The following is a 24,934-nucleotide window of genomic DNA, read 5'->3' on the forward strand; positions in this document are numbered from 1 at the left end:
CAGCAGGCTCCCTGTGCCTGAGCGGGTGGGGCAAACCCTCTCTGCTCCTTTCCTGCTCCTCTGGTCCTGGAGGGTCCCTCACGTCTGCCTCTCCTGTTCTCTCCCGGCCTTGCTCTTATGCCCCCAGGACCAACTCAGCCCAGAGGGGACTTCTGAGGCCATAGGACCCAGCCCAAGAGCCTGGCAGACTTCCCCGGCTGATTGGTCAGGGGAAATGCTGGGCCCCTGGTCTGAGCCCGAGGTCCCTCCAGGCGTGGTAACCCCTCCCCCCTCTCAGCCACCCCTCAGGGATGCCGGTCCTGTCCAGCGTCCACTTCTCCTCCTCCCTCAGTCCCCCCATATCCTACTGGTTCGCTTGGGGGCTCTTCCCATCTCCTTGGGTGTCGGGGTCCACCACCAAGCACCATGTCTTCTCAATCACATAACCACCCCCACTCAGCAACTCTTACAACCCAACTGGGTGGGCCAAGTCACAACAAGAGAGCCATTCAGCTTTTGCTAGCATGGGCTCTGCCCTGGTGGAGATGTGCTCTTCTATGGCTGAATGTTCAGGTGTAGGCATATTTGAGGGTCCCAGACATTTCCTACTGGCTCAGAGACAGTCCTTTCCACCTTCATGGACGTTAACACCCACCTCTAGTTCCTCTCATAAGAATTTTGGCTCAGACGCTGGCATTTCCCTCCCAGGGATATTTGCCTCTTTGCAAATGTTGCTCATTCTGGTCCAATCAGTGCAAACCCTGTAACAGGGCATCAGGAGAGTTTCTCAACTGTACACACTTCTGTTAGTGGGAGTGTTCAATCTAAGCTGACCCAATACCAATGATTAAAGAAAAGAATATTGCATGAGAATCCGATTGTGGTTAATCTAGATTGAGAATAGCAAGGGCAGGGTGAATGGAGATAGGAAGTTCTGTGGAAATTCTCATTAACATGAGAACATCTTATTCCAGGTCTACTGATCCTTTTCAGCTACTAGGCTGAGCTGAAGAATTGGATCAAAGCTCTCTCCAACCCTATTTTCTCTCAGTAGCTTATTTCCCTTCCTTCCTCTGAGCTATGCCTCAACCAATGAACATGAAATTTGTCCTCATAAACCTATTGCAATGTTTTTTGGATGTCAGGACTTTGCACTTTCTTCACGCTTTAATTTTCATGGCTGGTGACACAGACAATCCAAGATAAGGCCATTTGAAATAAATTGATCAATCAGAATTGTGTATCCTGAAGGTGTTGCCAGGCCTCTTTCCTTAGTCAGAGATAAAAGCAATTATTTACTGCTCAATGAAACAAAAACCCCAAGAATCTTATGTACCATGTAATGATCATCTACCAGTGATGAAGATATTGAGACAATGGGTCCATGTTTTTCTTTTTCTAAAACAGCCAGTGGTCAATGTAGTAAGGTATGAGAAGGAAAGACTCCCCATATTCATTTGTGGAGTTTTTGTTTCTACTATCACCACTGAACAAACACAAAGGGTCTCCTTCATGATATGCACATGCTCCTGTTGTTCCCTTGAGTTGAACCTCTATGGCCACATTTCTCTTTTCCTTCTGATGGTGGCATTCATTGTTCATCCACGGTGCTGACATTGTCAAATCGCCACAGCTGGCTGGCTTTTCCATCACACTCACGTAAATACAAATCTTTACTGTTTTCCTGCATCACAGCTTCCATGCATTTCCCAGAAAGAATGTGAACAATCATTCCATTCTGAAAAGAGAGAAGAAAAGGAAAAAAAAAAAAAAGAAAACGAGTTGGTCCCCCACAATCAGTCAGCAAAGAAGGAAATTTCTAAGATTTGTGCTAATCATTAAGAGAATAATAAAGGTGATATGAACTGGCCTGGTAAGGAATTGTAGTATTTTGGTTACTATATAATATAATTTAGGTAACCTTAAAATTTAAATATCATACAGAGCCTTGGGGTCATTAATTCAATTGTTATTATTGTGGTTGGTTAATTATGCCATTTCTTGGAGAGTTCTGGCTAGTAAAATGCCAGTGTAAAGATCATGTTCAATCGTTATACTGTATTGTTGACATTCATTGTTATCACTGTACTTGTAAATTTCTGCTTTCAAAAGGATTTAATCTAATCTCTGCCCTCTGTTAATCCTGCAGTTTAGTACTGCTGCCACCAAGTTGCAGTATAGAGTAAGACTTTAAGGATACACTGAAGGCCTGAGTCAGCCATGTTTGGAAGACCATAGCTGCTTCCTGCTCAAAATCTACCAAACTTAATACTGAATGTACCCATCCCCTTTTCAAGAAAAATATCAATTTCTTTATGAAAAGTTAAACAACCTTAACCAACAGTGCTGATAATGTCCATTTATTTATTTAGAGATATAATTCACATGCCCTAAATACAACTCAGCGGATTTTAGTATATTCACAAAGTATATGCAACCATCACCTCTATCTAATTGCAGAAAATTTCATCACTGTAAAAAGAAATGTACTATCCATTAGCAGTCACTTCCCATTCCTGCTTCCTTCCAGCCACTGGAAATCATTAATCTAGTTTCTGTGTTTATGGACTTGTCTCTTCTTGACATTTCATATAGATGGAATCATATAATATATGGCCTTTTGTGACTGGCTTCTTTCACTTTGCATGGTATTTTCAAGTTTCATCCATGTTGTAGCACAAAATAGTACCTAATTTCTTTCTTTCTTTCTTTCTTTGTAGTGGTAAAAATATGTAACATAAAATTTTCTACCTTAACCATTTTTAAGTGTAAAAGCTAGTAATGTTAAGTATATTCACTTTGTTGTGAAACAGATCTCCAGAACTTTTTCTTCATTCAAAACAAACTCTATACCCATTAAACAACAACTTCCCTCTCCCCACTTCCCCTCATGCTTGGTAACCACCATTCTATTTTCTGTTTGTATGAATATGACTTCTATATAGAGAAGTCATGTCATGTAAGTTTAATCATACAGTATTTGTCTTTTTGTGCCTGGCTTATTTCACTTAGCATAATGTCCTCAAGCTTCATCCATGTTGAAGTAAATGACAGGATTTCCTTCTTTCTTAAGGCGGGAAAATATTCCATTGTATGTATATAGCACATTTTGTTTATTCATTCATCAATCACTGGACCCTTGGGTTGCTTCCACCTATTGGCTATTGTGAATCCTGCTGCTATGAACAGTATCTTGTTCCTTTTTATGGCTGAATGAGAATCCTTTTTTTTTTTTTTTTGCGGTGAGCGGGCCTCTCACTGTTGTGGCCTCTCCTGTGGCGGAGCACAGGCTCCGGACGCGCAAGCTCAGCGGCCATGGCTCACGGGCCCAGCCGCTCCACGGCATGTGGGATCTTCCCGGACTGGGGCACGAACCCGTGTCCCCTGAATCGGCAGGCAGATTCTCAACCACTGCGCCACCAGGGAAGCCCCCAAGAATACTTTTTTAAAGCCTTATTTTTTAATGCCTGAAAGATGCTGGGTGTACCTTAGTCACTAATCTTTTACATATTATTTTTAAATGCTGTTTCTAAATCTATCTTATCCAGAGGACTTGCTTAGAATGATCCTTTATGATCATTCATAAAGGGCCTTAACTTGGTTTCTAAGAATTCTTTGAGCATGTGTGGGCCCCCTGAGTCCTAGGTTCACTTGTCACCAAAGCCCCAAGAGCTTTGTTCTCAACTGTTTATCGTGAGTTCAGCTTAAGTTTTACACTATGTGATTTTCCTCTTTCACAGGCTGCTTTAAGAGTACCGGTGCATGGAGTTCTGCTTAGTTATTTAATCTCCCCCCGCCTTATTCCCAAGCAAAAGTTGAAGAATGGCATGTTTAAAAGATGTGTGTATTAATCTGTTTGTTTGTATACTTGTACCCTACCTCATTTCAGAAGGGATTTGAGGTGAAGGAAAAACTACGTATGGACAGTTATTGTTGATACTTACTGTCACCTTCCAATCCCAATCCTGTAAACGGCTCACTCTCCCTAAATACTTACCCTCCTCATATTTCCTCTTTATTGATGCATAACCTCTGGAAAGGATCTCAAGCTTCTCTCTGGAGTCATGGGAATCAAAGTCTTACTAAACTGATGAAATGCTCAGAGTGGAATTTGCAAAGGAAGAAAGAACGATCTACATCCTCATCTATCTGGTTGTGGAACAAGAGGCAGGCCTTTCCATTGCCCCTAAAACCACACCACCAACATGGTTGACTGCTTCTGTAACACGCTCCATGGTCCTACTTGTGACCTAAGCTAATAAACTTTAAAAAAGAGGCTGTCTCCTATCTCTACCATATCAAGACCAGAGCTATACAGAAACCTGGAATATTAGTACATTTCAAGATGCTGGTTGTTAACTTTGCTGCAAAGTTGGCTTCACCTCCCCCTGAGGCCTTAGTGCCAAGTCACTCAGTTCAACAGCAGGGACACAGGCTTGTATGGTAATACTTGACCTCTTGGAAAAGCCTGAGACACGCACCAGCCAGCAGCACTGCTGAATCCTTCCTAGCTGGGTTACTTACCTCCTGGTAGTCCCAGTGCTGCTGATGGATGTCAGGGCCTTCCTTGGTGCAGTTCTGCAGAATCACCTGGTCTCGCCTGACATCGAAGCACAGGTGCTGGGGGCTGCCATAGTGGATCTCCTTCCTGCCCATGTGATCCAGGTGCTGGGACAGAGGGAAATGGCTGTTAGCACAGCTAGAAGGAGATCCTCTCCAAAGCTGGAGGTAAAGGAAGGAGAGCTCATTGCAATAGGGCTGAGGTCTGGGGGCAATCTTCAGATTCTACTGGGGTCGGCAAGACCCTATCTCATAGTCAAGTCCACAAATATGATGCTGGACTAGCCTTGGCCTCTGAAATCTCCACATTCCATCCACTTTTGCATTCATATTTATACATTCTGGCAAGTTCCTCCATTATTCTATTTACTGTATCATAGGTGAGGCCATAAAGGATGCTGTGTGTTTTGTGAGGGTACAGTTGGAAGGGCAGATGAGGAAACTCCTGAGGCCCGAGTTGATCTCTTTCTGGACACATCTGTGCTGGCCCTGCAAGTGATTTTCCTTCTGTCTTTTGTATCTGCTGACTCTCGCTCATGGTTTTCATTTCCTCCTGGGTTCCGTCGGGCTGGATCATGCATTCCTTTGCAGAGGGGCTTTAGCTGCGGGAAGCTCGTGGGGCTAGGTTGGAAACACATCCTGATAAAACCATTTTCCATTTGTTCCTGCCAAATGCAGCCTGAGCTAATTTTTATGCTAACTTTGTGGCTAGGAGACGGGGTTGGCTTCATGGGCATGTGACCTGTGTAACTGCAGGGGCCTCATGCTTAGAAGGGTTTAATGTTCTTCGTCTAATATATTTGATTTAATGCTGATACTGTCTAGGAATTCTTAATAATTGTTGAGTGACAGGTCTCACCATCTTCATTTGCACTGAGCCCAAGAAGTTAGGTAGCCAGTCCCACCTGAGGATTCCCAGACAACACAGTTCCTATAAATTTGAACCCTAAACCCACGCTGGACACAAGCTTGTGGTTAAAAATTTTCAGGGAAGAGTCATTTTCTCCAACGCAAAGACCTGTCTACAGACCTGCTTCCTTGTCATCTTCCGGTGGCTGTAGGTAGTCTTTTCTAGTCCAGGTTTTCAAAGATAGGTTACTCTGTGAAGGTCAAAGCTGGCTTTGTATGGGTGTCCCATTTCCAACCCCTCATCTGTCATGGGCTGAAGATGGGCTTTTGTTGCTATCTCCTGCTTGGAACCAACGCCTCTGGGTTCCTGAGGTTTGACAGAAACTGTCCCCTTCACCCTGCAGGAGAGCTTGGCCATGGCCCTATGACTCTATTTCAGTTGCCTCTGGATTCGGGGCCCCTGGAGATTTCCCTTTGTTAAAAACATAGTTACTTATGCATAAAAGAGGGTGTTTCTTCTTTTTTATATGGCATATGGTGCTTTCAGCTTAGCAAGCTCACAATTTTTTCTGGATACAAAAGCCCTTGCTAATCCTCACCTCCCCACCAAGAATATAAATAAATAAATAAATCCAAAAACTAACATTCTTTTTGCACCATTATCCCCAGTTGCAGATGAGGAAACCAAGACTCAGAGAGGTTAAGAGGCCTGCCTGATGTCACACAGCTAGAAGGTGAGCTATTTCCACCATCACAGAGCTTTCTCTCTGTCCTCCTGTGCCAGGTGTGAGTGCCTATTGGGGTGTTCTAGAGCACTGGTAAAGGGCAAAACTGAAAGGGGACAAATGGATACTGAGCACTTGCTTCCCCAGGTGTCCTCCAGGCTCAGGGCCTTCCCCTGGGGTCCCAGAGCCTCACCAGTCCTGCCTGCAGGGCTGGACCCTCCAAGACTTGCTCTGCCTTTTACCCCAGGCTCTTGGGGCCTCACCTGGCTCCTTTGATCAATATCTCCAGGAAGTTACAGTTTGTTGTTTATTTTTTAATACAGGCCTTTGGGGTAGGACAACTTATGCAAAGACCCCATCACAGGCTGAAAAGAGAGAGGTTTCGGGGGTGGGCTAGACTTTCCAGGTTGTCATCCAAGTTGTGATAAGAAGTGGACACACCAACCTTCATCCAGCGTGATGGGGACGTCCCACGACCTGGGCAGTTATTCCTGAGATGGATATTTGAAGAGAAGAAATACCCTAACATAGAAGGAGACCTTCCTGATATCCAAGGAGCCCACATGATGCTGGAAGGACCCTCTGTCTCTAGATTCTTCCCCTGACTCAGTGTGGATTTCAGACCTGATTCAGGTCCCTTCTGGCCATATGTACCCACGAGCAGGACCTCTGGCTCAAGGAGAGAGTCTCCCTGTGGTCAGTGCCTGCCAGTCACTTTCAGTGTCGCCCTTTGGGCCATAAATTTTTGTTGTCACAGGGCAACCCTGCCCTTCCTCGGTACTGAAGGGTCCAGCCACGCTGCAGAGTGAGGTCCTGGGAAATCTGCGGAGTTGGTATCCAGTGCGCCCCAGCAGAGCTCGTGTGCTCTTTCCCACCCATCCCCAGGGGCATTTGCACCCTCTGCCTTCCTCCTGACCATGCAGTGGAAGCCTTTCTCCCTGTGGAAGGAGTTTCACAAACCACATTGCTCTGTGTGTGGGAAACGTTCCGAATGAGGCCACAGCTCTGAAACCCGATGACCCCATCTGTGTGTAAGGTCTCCTCTGGCAAGTGAGGCAGATGGTCACCAGAGGCCATGAGCCTTGTCTACCCAGATCCAGCCCTCTCCCCACTTCACACACACACACACACACGCCCCAGGCTCCTGTGATGCCCTAAAGTTCCCCCTCTGGCCCAGAAGTATTGGCCCCCATAGATCCCCATTAAATGCCCGAAAGACATAGCATATCTACTCTAGGCAGGACACAGCATCAGAGGCCTGGAGTCTTAGGAACACAGTCACGAGCTATGGGTTTGAGGCACTGCTGCAAATGGGGAACATTTTCCGGGGTCCCCTCAATTCCTCAGTGTTTCTGTGCCTATAGTACCCGCTCAGTGACCCACTTTCTCCATCTCTGGTTCTAGTTGGCTAATGATCTTGAGCTGGTCCAGATGTTTCAGAAAGGTGCCCTGGTGGAAATTTGCCTGCACACAGGTTTTCTTTGACCTCTGATTATAGATTTTTAATTTAAATGGGGAGCTTTTCCATTTTGTAAATAAGTTCATTTGTATCATTTTTTTAGATTCCACATATAAGAGATATCTTAGGATATTTGTCTTTCTCTGTCTGACTTACTTCACTTAGTATATTTACAGAACAGGAACAGACTCAGACATAGAAAACAAACTTATGGTTTCCAAAGGGAAAAAGGGGGGAGGGATAAATTAGGAGTTTGGGATTAGCAGATACAAACTACTCTATATAAAATAGATAAATAACAACGTCCTACTGTATAGCACAGGGAACTATATTCAATATCCAGTAATAAGGTATAATGGAAAAGAATCTGAGAAAGATTTTATATATATTTATATATGTATAACTGAATCACTGTGCTGTACACCAGAAACTAACACAACATTGTAAATCAACTATACTTCGATTAAAAAAAAAAAAGAAAAAGAAAAAAATGGGGATCTTTTCCATAAACTCTGGATTTCCAGTGTCTTTTAAATTTTTGGATGATCTTGTCATACTGGATCCGCTTTCATACAAAACAAAAGACATTTACTGAGGCTGGGGCAGGCGTTCCTCTGTGACAACAGCCTCTGCCCAGCTCCCTGTGTTTATTTCCTTTATCCACTTAAACCCTGGAGACACACCTGAGTTTGAAGCCCCTGGGCTAGCCACTCTCCAAGCCTCAGTTTCCTCATCTGTCAGATGAAAACATTGGCTAAACAGCCTCGCCATGTCCCTCGAGCTCAGATGCTCATATTCTCTGATGGGTCCACATTTGGGCTTGGGGCTGGGGCAGGTTGGGGAATGGGTCGTCAGAGTGGGGGACCATGCACAGTCAAGGGACGTGGGACCACTGAAAGGAGATGCCCCAAAGGGAAGGGAGGGCCATCCCAGCAAAGACCCCTTGCAGGTCTGAGAACACTGACCACCCACCTGCTGCTGCTGGCTGTCACTGCAAGGAGCTAGAATCATGGCACAGCCCAGGACGTCCCCTTCTGTCCGGCAGTCTGCACAGAAGCCAAGTCCGGTGTTGTGGAGCTATAAGCAACGTTCACACGGAAGTGAATCCCGCCCTCTGCTGCAAAGATGCCCTCTGTCGACCACTCCTTCACTCTCTGCAGTGTAGCTCAAGGTCCCATGCTCAGATCATAAAAATGATCGAGGTCAAGCTGAAGCCAGTGACCCTAAGGACAGGCCTCCTGAAGGAGGTGACAGCACCTGTCCTGGTGAAGGGGCCCTGGGACGTGTTATGGGGCAGCAGAGCCACCCCCCGCAAGGAGGCCCTGCTGAGCTGGGACTGGGTGGCCAGGGTCATGGAAGAACATCTGAACTTCAGTTCCTATGCTGGGAGACCACCCAACCCCTTCTCTTCCTCTCTCTCTGCACTTTGTTTTTATCATGACTTGCCTTTCCAGAGAACCTGGGCCTGCGTTCGGACGGGTACAGCTCGGGATAGATGTTGGCCAGAAACCAGTGGAAGGTCCGACAGCCCAGCCTCCTTTGCAGCTGCTGGCGTTCAGCGCAGTCTGGCTTCCCAGCCTGGGGAGGAGAGAAACACAGGCGGCAGGACAGAGGAAGCTGGTTTTATATCACAGTTCATGTGCTGGGAGGCACAGAGGTGTCTGGGAGCAAGCTGAAGGAGGGGGACAGCAAGCATCACTGTGAACCACGTCCCACATTAAATAGCATTTACGGGGCTTCCCTGGTGGTGCAGTGGTTGAGAGTCCGCCTGCTGATGCAGGGGACACGGGTTCGTGCCCCAGTCCGGGAGGATCCCACATGCCGCGGAGCGGCTGGGCCCGTGAGCCATGGCCGCTGAGCCTGTGCGTCTGGAGCCTGTGCTCCGCAACGGGAGAGGCCACAACAGTGAGAGCCCCGCGTACCGAAAAACAAAACAAAAAACAAATAAATAGCATTTACACGTCACGCCATCAGAATGGCACTGAGTGGTAGTGGACCAGGTGAAAATGCACTGTTTGCAGACACTTCATTAAATGTTTAAAATGTTTATTTTTCTGTGCCTTTTTGGGGATGTCCTTTATGTTTATTTTTTATAGTAAAAAATATTTATATTTGTTTCACGTCTTGGGTAATTTTACACAACATTGTAAATCAATGTTATATTTGTTTCACATCTTAGGTAATTTCACAGCCTTGAGCACTTTGCCTGGGATGAAAGGGCCCTTGGAGGCCCACTGCAGTGCTCACTCCTCACCCAGCCTCTCCTCTGGCCACGGGATGAAGGATTACACCCCTTAGATGTGATGACAGAACCCCTACAGACATCAGGGGGTTCCAGGCCATGATGCCCCTGGGAGATGCTGGAAGAGACAGAGGACAACCCCGCCAGGTAGAGGAGCCACTTGACAGGGGCCACTCATGGAAGTACTAGCCAGAAGCTTCTATCTGCCCTTCCAGGTGGGAGGGGAGGTGGTCCTGCACAGCCTCCACCTGGTGGCCCTGGGTGGGCACCGAAGACCCTGCTGGGCTCTCCTCTTACCTTGCTCAAGGAGAAGGCCTCTGGGTTGTGCCTGTAGAAGGTTTCTTTGAACGCGCCCAGCCAGGTCTCAGCAATGCGAATCTTGTTCCGCAGGGTGGCCTCCCAGTCAAAAGGGGAGCGGGCATCCTGATTTTGGTAGACATGCCCCACCCGAGAGCAGGGAAGGATTTCGATGGAGCCCCTACAGAGCCAGGTCTGCAGTGAAAGGAGAAGATCAACACCTCTGTACTCCCGTCCAGCAACGTGGGGAGTGAGGGGCTGGCGAAATGCACCGGAAATCATGAGCACAAAAGAGAAAGCTGGTTCTGGTTCTCAGGATGGAGCAGAATTTCCAGATCTGAGGGTTCTGGATTGGGGAGGGACAAGGTGGGGAGAATGAGGGCGGTTGTCCTGGGTCAGAACCCGTGGTGTGAGGGGCTCACACCCAGGTAGTGACCTGTGGTTCCCCACCCCTACTGAAACACGTGACCAGATTCAGCACTTAGAGGGTGCAGCCATGCCGTTAGCGCCTGGATTCTCCCAAGGCTGCTTCCTCGGGGAAAAGGGTATACCTAGAGGCCAGGGGATTTCTAAAAGCTTGTGAAGTCTCCTGCTGCAAAGGCGCCAGAAGCCATCTGTGTGGAGGTCAAAGCAAGCTTTCCTCAAACAGAATCTTTCTACTTCTGGAAATTTCTCTACTCTCCACTCACTCCCTCCTACTCCCAAATGCCTGAAGTTCATTTGACAGGAAGCCTTTTATTCCCCACTTGGGAATAAAGAGGAAAGGGAAAACATGCCTCGGATAGGCAGTACATGAACCAAAACACACCAAGAACCCAAACCAATGGGGTTCCCAAACTGGGTGCCAAGGTACCCCAGGGTGCTGCAGCAAACTCAAAAGGCCACGTGGGATATTTTCATTGTTCAGGAGAAACATAGTGACATCTGTGTTCTGAAAAGTACAAGTTCAAGGCAATTCATTGTTTCAACCTTAGATCCCTGCCCTTTTAATGGTATATGTCTTTGTTGGGGTGGGTTTTCAGTGGTTGCTGTCATGAAAAAGCAAGCATCAGGCTAAAAATCAACATGGAACAGGAAATGAGGGTGGCGGGTCCAATCTGATTCCAAGGTTTGAGAAACTGTCTGGCGCCCAGTGGGTGCTAAGCTGTTCGGACAAATACTTATTAAGTCGTTTGGACCAAACTACTCAATGCACAGAACTGCTTGGTATTTGCTTTGGCCAATGGGTGCTGTGAAAACTATCAAGATGCTAAGGGTGCCGGGAATGGAGAACGTATGGGAAGCTTTGCACTCAGGTGGAGATGACTGAAAACTCGCCCTTTCCTAAGGGCAGGTTTGACAGACAAGTTCAGGAAGCAGGCTGGGGTGAAATCAAGAGAGATGAGAAAGGGGGAGAAATGGGGGTTTGACACACTACGTATGATGACTCTGTAATTTGCCCGAAGCCTTAGCCCTGACCTCCAAGCTGTGACCGGACACAGGGCTCCAAAGAACCCACCTGGGCCTCCCTTGGCCCAGGAAGTACCTTGAGAGACAGTTCGAGGTTTTCGCCACCCCTCAGTGACATGTGAGGGTCATACGCTCCAGTGTTTTGGAAGTAATGTCTGTCCATGGCCACGACCCCGCCGGGCACCACAGGGCTCCTGGAGAGAGAAGGTGAGACTATGTAGAAAGGTTCAGAACCTGGAGCATCTGGGGAGCGGTGGGGGGATGGCAGGTAGGGGGCGCTCCAGCGGCCCAGAGAGTGGACTCAGGGCTCAGACAGATCTCAAGACTGGAGCCAAGCAAGCATGTCAGAAATCCCAGTATTTCATGAAAAGAGAGCTCTATGGGCTTCCCTGGTGGCGCAGTGGTTGAGAGTCCACCTGCCGATGCAGGGGGCGCGGGTTCGTGCCCAGGTCCGGGAGGATCCCACATGCCGCGGAGCGGCTGGGCCCGTGAGCCATGGCCGCTGAGTCTGCGCGTCCGGAGCCTGTGCTCCGCAGCGGGAGAGGCCACAACAGTGAGAGGCCCACGTAACGCAAAAAAAATAATAATAATAAAATAAAAATAAAGATGAGATGACTAAGCTATCACTGAATTTGTCTTATTTGTCTGGAAGGTTTCTGCCATTAGGGAGCAGGGGTCAAGATAGAAATTGCCTAAGTCCAGTTAGTAGAAAATAAAAAAATATTTTTTGTGTTTGTAAGCTCATGGTTTATCACATGTCAGCTGTTAGAGTTGCACACCATCGGGCAGACCCTTGGAAGTCCTGTTTGTGCCCAATGCCTTCACTTCGTGTCCCTGGACTAGGCATTTGGAAACAACTTGGGTAATTGCTTAGCACTGGGCAGGTCAGCTGTGGCAGATTCCTTATCCCATGGGCTCTTCTTACAACGTGACACTGACATTGACCCCCCTGAGAGGTGGGTCCAAGTCTCCTTCCTGTGAACCTGGGTGGGCCTGTGACTTTGGAGGAAGTGACCTTAGGTGACTTCTGAGACTTAGTTATAAAAGGGGATACATACTCTAAGACATCACAGTAAGTGAGAGAAGACACATAAAGGTTAACTATTGTACGATTCCATTGATATGAAATACCCAGAATTGATAAATCCATAGAGACAGACAGTAGATTGGGCATTGCCAGAGGCTGGGGAAAGGGGACAGCTGGAGACACTAAGTAAGGGATTTTCCTTTGGAATAATGGAAATGTTTTGGAACTAAAAAGAGGCGGTGGTTGCCCCATATTGTGAATGTACTGAATGTTACTGAATTGTTCACTTTGAAATGGTTCATTTTATGTTATATGAATTTCACCTCAATAAATTATTTTTTTAATTGGTAGGGGAATACAACTTGCTTTGCCTGGCTCTTTTGGATACTTGCTCTACGAACCCAATGCCGGGGTGTAGGAAATCCCAACTAACCTGCCTTCAGTGACTTCAAGGAGAGAATGAGGAAGAAGCTCCCGCTGGGTCCCAGAGACAGCCAGCGTCAAACTCCAGGGGATTCCTGCCCAGAGCTGTTGAGTCATTTCCAGCCAGTCTAGTCTAGTAAAGGATAGTCCTGCTGAGGGCCCAGACACCATGGAGCAGAGACAGCCAACGCCAATGCTCCCTTTCAGAATTCACAACCCAGAGTCCATGCTCTTAATAAAACAGCTGTTTCATGCCTTTAAGTTTGGATGGTTTGTTATAAAGCAGAAGATATCTAGAACATTGACTTAAATAGAATAGTTGTCCAAAAATGAAACACATGAGAAGCAAACCATAAAGTTGGACATATTTTGAGACTTATGGTGTCCTAGCTTTCATCCGGCTGAATTCTTCCTTTTTACCAAGAAAGCACCCCAGGCAGGGAAACTCCAGTGTTACCTGGTAAGACAGAGCTGGGTTGAGGCCCCAGATAAGGTGCTTCCACTTTCCACTCCAGTATCTGGAAGCTTCGCTGGACTCCATTCATATAACAATGTAAGAATAATAACACCTATAGCTGCGCGTCTGGCACTTTCTGAATGTTTTTCATATATTAGCTCATTCAAACCTCGCAACAACCTTATAAGGTAAGTCCCGTTACTATCCCCAATTTACTGATTAAGTAATAACTTGTAGGAAACTAGGAGAACAAGGAATAGCCCAGGCAGTCTGGTGCTGAGTCCACCCTGAGGAAGTAAAAGCAAAGCAGGCTGAGTGAAGGAGCCTCACCTGATGGGGCTGATGGGGGACAGGAGGGCCTTCCTCTCTCGCTCCGGCAAAGGCTCCCAGTGGAAATCCAGCTTCCAGTCCAATACCCCGCGCTGCAGGTCCTTGGAGGGGTAATACTGGAAAGTCTTCCAGTCAATCACGTCTAGGACTGGAGACACCACCCTGCTCCTGGAAAGAATCGTGGAATCAGATAAGGGATACACACCCTCCACTTGCTGGGGGACAGAAACATAATCCAGACACATGCTGTCCAATATGGCAGCTACCAGCCACAGGCGTTTACTGGGCACGTAAAATAGCATCTGTCCGAACTGAGATGTGGTGTAAGTGTAAAATATGCACTGGATTTAGAAGACTTAGTTTGAAAAAAAAGATGTACAAATCTCAGATTACATATTGAAATGATAGTATTCTGGACATATTGAGTTTACTAAAATATTTTGTTAAAATTAATTTCATCTGTCTCTTTTTCTTTTGTGATGGGACTACTAGAAATGTTTAAATTATATCTGTGGCTCATGTTCTATTTCTACTGAACAGTACTCTCCTAGAAAATATATTTTTCCATAAGGAATCAGGGGCCCATTTCATTAAAAAGCATGCCTGCCCCTTTCTTTAAAAACCTCTCAGGATAAAACTGAGACACAGGGGAATAGGAACCTAGGCTCAGCTCTGCCACTAATGTGCTGTGTGATCTTGAGATAGCTGTTGCACATCTCCGGGCCTCAGCTTCCTCATTTGTAAAATGAGAGGTTGAACTACTTCTCACAAAGGTCTTTCTCAGCTGTATTGCTCTAGGACTGTGGCTTTTGACTTCTTTGGGGGTCTTTGATCCCTTTGAGAATCAGGGGAAATCTATGGACCCCTCCCCGGAAAAATAATCATATGCACATACACAAAGTATCGTGCACAGCTGCAGAGGGGCCCTACTCTAGGGTCTAGCTCTTGTTCCTCCCTGGATCATAAAACTTCATTGGCTTGAGGAATCAGGATTGTCAAGCCCCAAAAGGGTCCTCATTGTTAAAGTGTGTGTATGTATGAGCACGTGGTGTCTCTCAGCAAAGTCGTGAGTCTAGGTTGATTTTTTCATTTACTGTTGCTCTTGGTAATTGTATTTTATCCCAATTTTTTTGCACAGCCTGGGATTACGTGACCTCAGAGAGGGTGATGTGGGAAATTGGTACAGGTTGGAAACTCCGCCTCTTAATTAAACAAGTAATCACTTAGGTGTAGCAGGAGCTGCCCTCTACCTAGTCAGTATCTCACTCACATTTTTTTTCTGGCCTCTCACAATAGTTTCTTCTAAAATCCGTACCATGCAATGAATCAGGCCTGAACTCAGGGGTGCTGGAAGTTACCAGTCTAAGAAAAGGAAGATTCCTGGAAAAGAGATGCCAGCCATGCTGTTCATACTCCCATCAATTTCCATCCACCTCAGAGACAGCCAGGGCTGGCACGAGCCCAGCCCTTATGCAGAGGGCCAGGGTGGTCCTGGGATTCAATGATCTGCTTTAATCTGTGGCCTCAAGTGACTGGCGTCAGCATGAAGAGTCATGGGGTTTATATTTACAGCAAGGATCTTGATATGCTTTTCCTGCGCTTTTCACATCGTTCCCTCTGGAAGGTAAGGGGAACTTAATCTCTCTGGCCTCCACTATTTTGGGGCACCTCGCATTGACCTAAGAAAAGTGAGAAGCAAGGTCAGGGAAGGAAGGAGGGCATCCTCCCAAGTCTCCGCTTACTGTGGAATAAGCTGAGCAATCGAGATGTATTTGGCCACTGGCAAAGCATTTTGTGGAATTTCAGAATCAAGAGCCAGGGAAGCTGTGTGACTGAATTCTAAAGAACCCCATCAAGTCTGTGCCATCTTAGTAATGGTAACAGGACAAGAAAGGAAACTGCATTCAAGCGTCCACACAATCAATTTGTCCCAGACCTTTGAGCTGTGTCCTTCTTGATAAAAGGTGTACATCCCTTTTCATCAGAAAACCCTAAAATTCATCAAATTTCTCTTTTTACTCTGTCTTGCTGGAGGCTCAGTCCTACGTAAAACTCACTTCTAATAACTGTATTATCCCCGATTTCTTTCTTTTCTTTTTAAACTTAAATTTGCCAGATTTCCCTGTATTTTTTTTTAAATAAATTATTTATTTATTTTTGGCTGTGTTGGGTCTTTGTTGCTGCGCACGGGCTTTCTCTAGTTGGGGTGAGCAGGGGCTACCCTTTGTTGCAGTGCGCAGGCTTCTCATTGCGGTGGCTTCTCTTGTTGCGGAGCACGGGCTCTAGGCGTGCGGGCTTCAGTAGTTGTGGCGCGCGGGCTTGGTAGCTGTGGCTCGTTGGCTCTAGAGCGCAGGCTCAGTAGTCATGGCGCACGGGCTTAATTACCCCACAACATGTGGGATCTTCCCAGACCTGGGCTCGAACCCGTGTCCCTGCATTGGCAGGTGGGTTCTTAACCACTGAGCCACCAGGGAAGTCCCTATCCCTGATTTCTAACACTATCTTTTCCTTTCTGAAATCTCCTTTCCCTTCTATTTTAGCCAGATACATAAGTGATTCATCATAAGCCTCTTTGAGTACATTTTGAATAAAGATAAAGAATAAAATGTCAATGAATGAAGTGAAAGATGTTTCCTTGTTTTGGTTTTCATTCCCATGGACCATAGCGGCTGCCCAACCAGGGCTGAATTAGGAAGTAACTACAGTCTAGGGACTCGAAAAAAGGTGGTTAAAAAAAAATAACTTATATTTAGCTTTGTGTTTCGAATCTACAGATGTAGCTGGTGTTCTTGGACTTCACTTAAAACAAAATAGCAAAGCTTCCCTGTCTGACTTGGAAGGAGCTAGGAGAGGGCTCACTCCATCATCCTGTCACTTGTGAACTGAGTTTTAACTCTCAGGCAGACACAAGATCGATCCTCTCTTAAGCGTTTTTAAGCTCCAGGAGGTCAAGCGTTTGGGTTTCAATGGAGCCATCAACAAACACCAGCTAACTGAAATATGTGAGGTCAACCAAGGCACCACTGTCCAGAGAGCCAAAAGCTACCTGCAGTTGCACACTTACCAACCAAACTTTTTACCACAAGGAAGAATGAACCCTAGTTCATCTCACCCCTCTTTATTTTCCCCCAGGCCTGGATGTTCCTCCAGCTCTACGATGTATAAAGTCATTTTGGAAGTTCACGCAAATTCTCCGTGTTTGTGAGAAGTATCTTATACTGAGAAGCAAAAAGCTCTGAATTCCCTCTTCCCAGAGCTCTGCTGCTCAGGTGCGACCCCAAGACTGACGCTGGCCCTTCCAGGACTCTGCCTGCTGAGGAGAGTGGAGAAGGATGGAGGCTGGAGAGTTTCCTGTGGGCATCCGACAGGAGGAAGGCTGCTGCCTCTGCAGGGCTGGAGGCATCTTGATCCCCTCTTCAACACACACACACGCACACACACACACACACACACGCACACACACGCCTCCTCAGACTGCCTTCCATCATTTATGCCCCCGAATGGAGGTGTTCTGTTCCCTGACCCACCTTGCTTCTCCGTATGGAGCAGGCCCAGCCCCGGCTGAGACCTAGGTAACCTTAAGAGCTAGGTCTTCCTAAGACAGGAGCCCAGACCAGTCTTCAAGTGGGAAACAGCTCTTGAGCCTCTTGACAGCCTCTGGAGCCAGGAATACCTCTAAGAGGATGCTGCCCATTTCCCCTCGGAAATTTTCCTTTTTCTCTGGCCATGACTCTTACTCCTTGGCTTGGGCATTAGAGCTGGCGGTCAGCACAGGCAGTGGTGGGTGGGTGTTCTCTGAGTGGCGGAGGCTGTGGACTGTTTCCCCGTCTCCCACCTCCCGCTCTGCAGCCCCCGGGGCTGAGTTACCTGTCACCAGCTATTCTGGCCAGGAGGGGCTCCAGCCAGCCCGGGTGGCACTCGCAGTGGGCGTCCATGAAGACCAGCACGTCCCCGGTGGCCCTGGTGGCCCCCAGCATCCGGGCCCTGGCAGTGCCCATCCTCCTGTTGCTCCTGAGCAGCTTCACCCCCTCCAGCTGGGCCACATACTCGCTGAGAGCCGACTTGAGCTGTCCTGGAATCAACAGGACAGTGGGGTCACAGATGCCACAGCCTGTGAGATTGCGATGACCCTCACTAGGATCATTGTCAACAGGTCTATCTTGGGAGCAGTGGTGAGCACAAGAGTCCCGAGCAGCGCGTACATGGTGGTGGTTGTTAAGGTGTAAAATGCTTCATTAGTTTCGGTGGGTCAGGATTCTCCCCAGTGAACACCAAAAGGAATGGTGTCGTAAAACTAAGAGAGGAGAGAACTCGTTCACATTCTCTAAATGCAGCAATGAGGTTGAAGCAGATACTGCTGGTGCCCTACTCAGAAGCCCTGAGACCCCTTTTACTGATTTGGTTTGCTTTGCATATGCCCAGCTGCTGTGGGTTGGCTGCTAACGGCAATCAGCAGCCTTCCCTGAAGATGTGCCCTAGAGTATTGGAACCACCTGTCCTGCAAGTGGCAGGGAGTCATGCAGAATGATACCCCTCACCCCAGGTGCCAGAGTCAATGACCCGCCATTGCCAGGGTACCAGGCCCACTCCCTTGCCTCAAGGCAAGACAGATGCTGAGGTGCAGTTTACACTGCAGAGCTCCCCCTGGGATCAGGCTGTGGCTGAACTTCGTCTGACACCACATCTAAGTTCAGCTCCTTCCTCTGCCTCTCCTGCTTTCCCCACTCCCCTACAGTGTTCCCCTGAGGGCACCGCCCCCGCCAAATCACATGTACATAATGCCCCAACTCAGGCTCTGCTTCTAGGGTACCTGACCTAAGGCACAGTGGTCAAGGAAGTCAAAGACAGAGGGTCCATTTCATGTGACTGCCAGTAGGTCATTGGTGGCACTGGCCAAAGCGGTCTCACTGCAGTGGTAGCGGTGACTGGGCAATGCAGTGGGTCGAAGAGAAAATGGGAGGTAAGAAATTGATACCAAAAGTCTAAACGTTCTTTTAGGAATGACAATCTATAGAGTTGGCAGGATGAGACAAGCTTGTTAGGCTTTGTTTTCAAGATCAGAAACGCTATGTGTATGGGCATGCTGAGTACCCCCAGATAAGCAAACTAGTGGAGATGGGAAGAACCAGTATCTGGGTGAGGGGATGGGTTCCAGGACCCCCCGTAGATACCAAACTCTGCAGATGTTCAAGTGCCTTATTTAAAAGGACAGTGTAGTCGGCCCTTTGTATCTGAGGGTTCTGCATCTGCAGATTCAACCAGCAGAATACGTCTTTGGTATTCACAGAGAAGCAGTGCCCCTGGGGCCCTTCACTAATGAGTTACCTGCGGCTGCATCCCATCTACAGGTCTGCTTTGGGGAACCTTGCCTGCACAGGTTCCAAACCCCAGTCTGTGCACGGGAACCCCCCAGGGTCCAGGCCCTCCCCAGGGAACCTGGAGGAAGCCCGCGGGCACCTTGCTGGCTGAGGTCGTCCACCAGGATGATCTCCTTCAGGTAGGCCCTGGGCGCTGTGTCCAGGATGCTATGCACAGTTCTCAGGAGGGTGGACCAGGCCTCATCGTGGAAACAGAGGATGACGCTGGCTGTGGGCAGGCTGTCTCTGGGATGCTGCTGCAGACACCTGTAGCGAAGAGAAGCAGGGCGCTGAGGGGACGGGCAGGCCCTGGCTGGGGCTTCTTCAGCCGATGGCTCTCCTCCCAACTCACCAGCTCTCTCTGCGTTTTCTCAGAATTTCCACATAAAGAGAACCAATTACACCCTGACAGAAGTGCTGTCCACTATCTCCCAGGACTCAGGCTCCGAGAGCTTCTTTACAGTGTTAACCCGTGCCTCTCCCGTAGCAGTTGAGAGGTATTACCACCATTCTCAGCAGATGACTGTCCTAATCTGTAAAGTGGGAATGAATGACAATATTACCAACCTCTTAGAGCTGTTGTGAGGCTTAAACAGGAGGAGGTACATAGTAAGTGTCCTGTGAACATGAAAGATCATCAGTTTAGGAGTAGGGACACGATTTTCTTTATTTTTGTATTCTTATAATCTAGTACAACATCTGACACATAATACGTGTTAATCAATATTTCAATCTATGCATGTCCTTTGCCCTAAAGTGGGTCTCTTGTAGGCAGCATACTGTAGATTTTTTTTTTTTTTTTGTAATCCAACCTGCCACTCTGTGTCTTTTTCTTTTTCGAGTCTGTGTCTTTTTTTTTTTTTTTTAAATTTATTTTTGCTGTGTTGGGTCTTCGTTTCTGTGCGAGGGCTTTCTCTAGTTGTGGCAAGCGGGGGCCACTCTTCATCGCGGTGCACAGGCCTCTCACTATCGCGGCCTCTCTTGTTGCAGAGCACAGGCTCCAGACGCGCAGGCTCAGTAGTTGTGGCTCAAGGGCCCAGTTGCTCCGCGGCATGTGGGATCTTCCCAGACCAGGGCTCGAACCCGTGTTCCCTGCATTAGCAGGCAGACTCTCAACCACTGCGCCACCAGGGAAGCCCGACTCTGTGTCTTTTGATTGGAGCATTTAATCCATTGACAGTTAAGGTAATTATTCATAGATATGTATTTATTGCCAATTTTAACCTTGTTTTCCCATTGATTTTAAATTTCTTCTTTGTCCCTTTCTTTTTCTTTTTCCTTTTCTGGTTTGATGATTTTCTTTGTATTATGCTTATGTTCTTTTCTTTTTGGTTTTTGTGACTCTATTGTATATTTTTGATTTGTGGTTACCCTGTTTTTCAAGTATGTTAACTCATCTTCCTATATCTAATTGCTTTAGACTGGTAGTCATATAGACTCAAACACATTCTAGAAAAAAAAATCTATATTTCTTTACTCTCCTCCTTCATATTTTATGATTTTGATGATTTTATGATTTTACATCTTCATTTTCATTCTTTTGCCGTTCATTGTGGTTACGATCGCTTTAACAGAAAATTTTTAATTTTTAAAAAATCTGTGTACTGGTTTATTTAAATGATTTACTTTCCAACTGTGATTTTCTCTTTCCTATAGATTCTTACTTCTTTTCTATTTAGAGAAGACCTTTCAGTATTTCCTTTAGGATAGGTTTAGTATTGCTGTATTCTTTTAGTTTTTGCTTGCCTGAGAAATTCTTTCTCTCTCTTTCAATTCTAAATGATAATATTGCTGGGAAGAGTATCCTAGGTTGCAGATTTTTCCCTTTGAGGACTCTGAATGTATCTTGCCATTCCCTTCTGGCCTGCAACGTTCCTGTAGAGAAATCAACTGACAGTCTTATGGGGGTTCCCTTGTAAGGAACTCTTTGTTTTTCTCTTGCTGCCTTTAGAATCCTCTCTTTATCTTTTATCTTTTAACCTGTGGGGCGGTGTGGGGCGTGGTGTGGCCTCTGCCCGGAGGCTGTCAGGTCCCACTTTCCTCTCCAGGTGAATGGGATGCTCTATATTTGTTGTGCATGGGGTCTGTTGAGAGTTCTGAGCGAATCCACAGTGGAATGAATTCTAATAGCAATCTGATCCATGGAGCAGTGTGTGGCTCACATTGTCTACAAAAGGCACTTTCCTAAAATGCACTTCCAGAGTGCTCCTTTCTAGGTTGCAGCTGCTGAAACCACTGGTCCCTCCTCAGAGGAGTATTTGCATTTGAATTGGGGTTGTCTCAAGGACCTCAAACTTCCAGCATCTAAAGGCATCTGTGCTGGTGGGACTTCACACAGAGGGATGATCAGAGGAGGCTGGCCCTGCTCGGGGGAGATGCCACCTGAAGGGTCAGCCCGAGCTTCTCACCAGCTGGACATCCCTCTGCCGGGTGCATCCCAGCCAAAGCTGGAGCTCTCAACACTCTGGAAACCTGCCCGTGACTTTCTGGGCAAAATCCTATGTGGTGGGGGATTGATACTAGGTAAGTGCTTTAACTTAATGGTAAAACAGAAATCTTAGACAATTAAACAAAAAAGCGCATGAACATCTCATAACGTAGCTGTGACAATTGTCTTATTGTTTCTGTATTTATACACTTTCTTTTCATAAAGTATTTAAAGTCACTCTCAAGAAATATGTACCATAAAATAATGGTAAAAGAAAAAATAAGGCTGAAAAGTCAAGAGTAGGGAAATAGAAGTAAGAGTGTGTGGACAAAGAATGTCGCCTGCCATTCCAGTAAAAAGAAAAGAATGTTGTAGCCATCAAGCCAACAGCCAGTGCATCCCTCACCCACAATGCACCCTGAGGGGATTCAGGATGCAGAAAAAGAGGATACTTAAGATACTTATCTAAGGAATAATTTCAATGAGCCCAGACTTTTGCATCTTCCCTTATGTAGAAAAGCACTAAAATCATTAACTTGAGATATCTGTGTTTTGTGATTAGCAGTTATCTTTTGACGTTCAACTCCATGGTTTGTCTGTTTGTTTGTTTGTTTTCAGCAAAACCTCCTATATATCCTCCCCTACCTCTTTGGAGCAGTTCCTCAGAGCTATTTGAGAGCCTGTCTCCCGGGCTATGGTCCTCAGTAAGGTTCCCAAATAAAACATAACTGGCAACTCTTAGGTTGTGCATTTTTCTTTAGCTGACAAGTAGAAAGTCAACATCTGGAGAAAGAACATACATTCATAGGTCAAAAGGGCCTTGGTATTTCTAGAGAGAATTTAAAATTTGACTCTGAGCTTCCTGGTAGCCAAAATAAAATGGGAGGTTTATTCTGCAATAGAATTATTACCATCAGAAAAGTTACATACCAGATATTTTAGGGAAAGCAATGTTCTTTCTAGACTGTTTTTTTTTTTACAATTTATAACTTTTTCATTTGAAATCATTTAAGACTCAAAAGAAGTTGCAAAAATAGTACAGAGAGTTCCCGTGTTATCTTCACCCAGCTTCGCCGAGTGATCCACAATGATCCAAACCAGGAACCTGACATTGTTCAATACTATTAACTCAAATACAGATCTCATTTAGATTTTACTAGTTTTTATACCTGGCATTAATTTCTAAAAGAAATTCCTATGGACTTCAGAAAGAAGTCCCTCAAGAGATGACAGTGTCCTTAGAAGCATCCCTAAGATGAATAAAATAATGAACTATACTATACATGAACCTTTACAGCTTGATTTCAGGGATGGTCAAATAACACATCCAAGGTGGAACCAGTTCCCATGAAGTTTTGCGACGATAACGGAGAGGCCCCAGCGCATGCTGCACTCTCGGCTGAGTCTTCGACCTCCTCTACCCTCCCTCTCTCCCACCCCACAGCCCCTCCTCTCACCCCAGGCCCTGGTGGAGCTTTCCTCCTGCAGTCTATCTGAGTTCGAGAAGTTCCACTCTGCCCCAAGAACTGCTCTAGATCTGCTCACAAACAAACAGGTTCAAATTTTCCTTTGTGTGTTCTCCATTTCCTGTGTGGTTGTACATATTGGCAGATCCAGGGGTTCTAGAGATGGGGACCTCCAGTGGCTGTTGAAAAGATACCTTGCCTCAGTGGACTCAGTGAGTACAGAAAACCCAAAAACGTTACTTGGGCGATTGCTCGGAGGCTGGCTGTTTTCCATGTCAGACAGGAGAGTTGGGGGACAGGGAGGCCTGCAGATGGGATGCCCATGGGTGCAGATTCAGAGGGACTGAAGTTCATTACCTCAGGGCAGAACACAGCCATACCTTCCCTGGGGCCTGGCCCCTTCTCCACCCCAATCTACAGAATATGTGGACAGGAAACAACACTTTCTGTGTGTCTGTGTGTCTTTGTCTGTGTGCACGCATGTGTCCTTGTAGAATGGTGGTCAAAAGGGCTTGGACTTCGGAATCAGACAACTTTTGATTTGAATCTCCCCCCTGCTACTCGCTGAGTTTCTTTGGGTAATATACTCAATATTTAACGCTCCTCAAGTCAGGAGACAGGGGAGCTTCCTGCCGGGCTACAGAGCTGGGGACCCTGGGCCACCGACTTTCTCTCCTTGGCCTCACAGGACATTCCCTGCAGAGATGATTCAGCTGTGGACACGGGAGCCCCGCTACTTTCTAGCTGTGCAGACGACCCTGGACAAGTAACGTGGCTTCCTGGGGCCTTGGTTTCTGCAGGCGGGTGACAGTAGCCCCTGTGTTGCAGGGCTGCTGTGAAGATGAGATGGCTTTTCCACGAAGCACTAAGAACAGTGCTGGCACTGAGCGCTGTGTAAGTATTCACTGCCATGATCAGAGGATGTATTATCACTACAGGATGGATCAAGAAGGCTCTTCCAGCCTTGAAATTCTGTGTTCCTGGCTCTTCTTTGCATAGGAGAGGGGGAAGGGAAGAGGACAAACCAGGGGAGCAGGGGTTCCAAAGGGAATCTCAGAGGACTCCCCTCCTCTCCCTCCGCTAGGGTTTTCTAGGTTTTATGCATAGATAGAACTGTGTTCTCTCTTCCTGGTGAGAGAGGTGGGTGAAGAGATGACAGGCAAGCCTGGGATGAGCTCAATAGGCTGTGAGGACTTTGAAAGGCAAATGGGCTTCTAGAAGCTCTTCCAAGGCCAAGGGCGGTACCTCCCTGAGCCACGGAGGCAGGTGTCCTGGCACCAGCTCCGAGAGGACCCTTCACCTGCCCCGTGGAAACATGCTCACATGGCCTCCAAGACATAAACAGGTGGCGCTGGAACACCTCTTCAGGCAACCGCAGAACTGCCCGGAGCCGTGAACTGGAAATAGCCGTGGCGGTACCGTGGCCTTTCAGGGCCGAGCGGCGTGGGCTCCTGCGGGAAGGCCAGTGCTCGCACCGTGGTCTGAGAGCAGCGCTAAGTATCATCAACAGAGGTGTGGCGAGGCCTGTGTCTCGGGGCCAGGGAAATGCTCTTCAGAGGAACCAGGATTGATTCTTTTGTTTCTTGGGGGCGGGGTGAGCAGGCGCAAGGGCCTGTGGGCAGGGCAGGCTGTGTAGACCCCCGTGGAAGGAAGGGCTCTGGATACATGCCTGGGCTTCTGCGGTCCGTGGTCATCAGCCCGTGGTCATCAGCACTGGGTCTCGTAGGGATGGGCAGACGGGCCCATGTGGTAGCACAGTGTGGAGAAGGGGGGTGTGGCACGTGATACCCTGAGAGCTCAAACACCGTGACAGTTCAGGGCATCTTAGGAAGAGTCCGTATGTGTCATCAAGCTTTGGCATTGAGTTCAAATCCTGGATCTGTCCT

At 47.2% G+C, this 24,934-nt stretch overlaps 1 protein-coding gene across 1 annotated transcript in view; it reads right to left on the minus strand.

Annotated features, from left to right (window-relative positions):
* Window positions 1-1,362: 1,362 nt before the first annotated feature.
* GALNT15 (polypeptide N-acetylgalactosaminyltransferase 15) overlaps window positions 1,363-24,934 on the minus strand; it is a 34,165-nt gene continuing 10,593 nt past the window's right edge. The window contains exons 2-10 of the mRNA XM_079704260.1: window positions 19,255-19,421; window positions 17,665-17,869; window positions 13,798-13,965; window positions 11,637-11,754; window positions 10,112-10,306; window positions 9,019-9,150; window positions 8,545-8,649; window positions 4,504-4,647; window positions 1,363-1,717 (exon numbers count right to left, since the gene is read on the minus strand). Of these exons, the coding sequence (XP_079560386.1) occupies window positions 1,571-1,717; window positions 4,504-4,647; window positions 8,545-8,649; window positions 9,019-9,150; window positions 10,112-10,306; window positions 11,637-11,754; window positions 13,798-13,965; window positions 17,665-17,869; window positions 19,255-19,421 (1,381 nt within the window). The 3' untranslated portion in view covers window positions 1,363-1,570. The remainder of the gene's footprint in view (window positions 1,718-4,503; window positions 4,648-8,544; window positions 8,650-9,018; window positions 9,151-10,111; window positions 10,307-11,636; window positions 11,755-13,797; window positions 13,966-17,664; window positions 17,870-19,254; window positions 19,422-24,934) is intronic.

Source organism: Hyperoodon ampullatus (assembly GCF_949752795.1).
Source record: "Hyperoodon ampullatus genome assembly, chromosome: 5".
In the NCBI taxonomy this organism is placed as follows: domain Eukaryota; kingdom Metazoa; phylum Chordata; class Mammalia; order Artiodactyla; family Ziphiidae; genus Hyperoodon; species Hyperoodon ampullatus.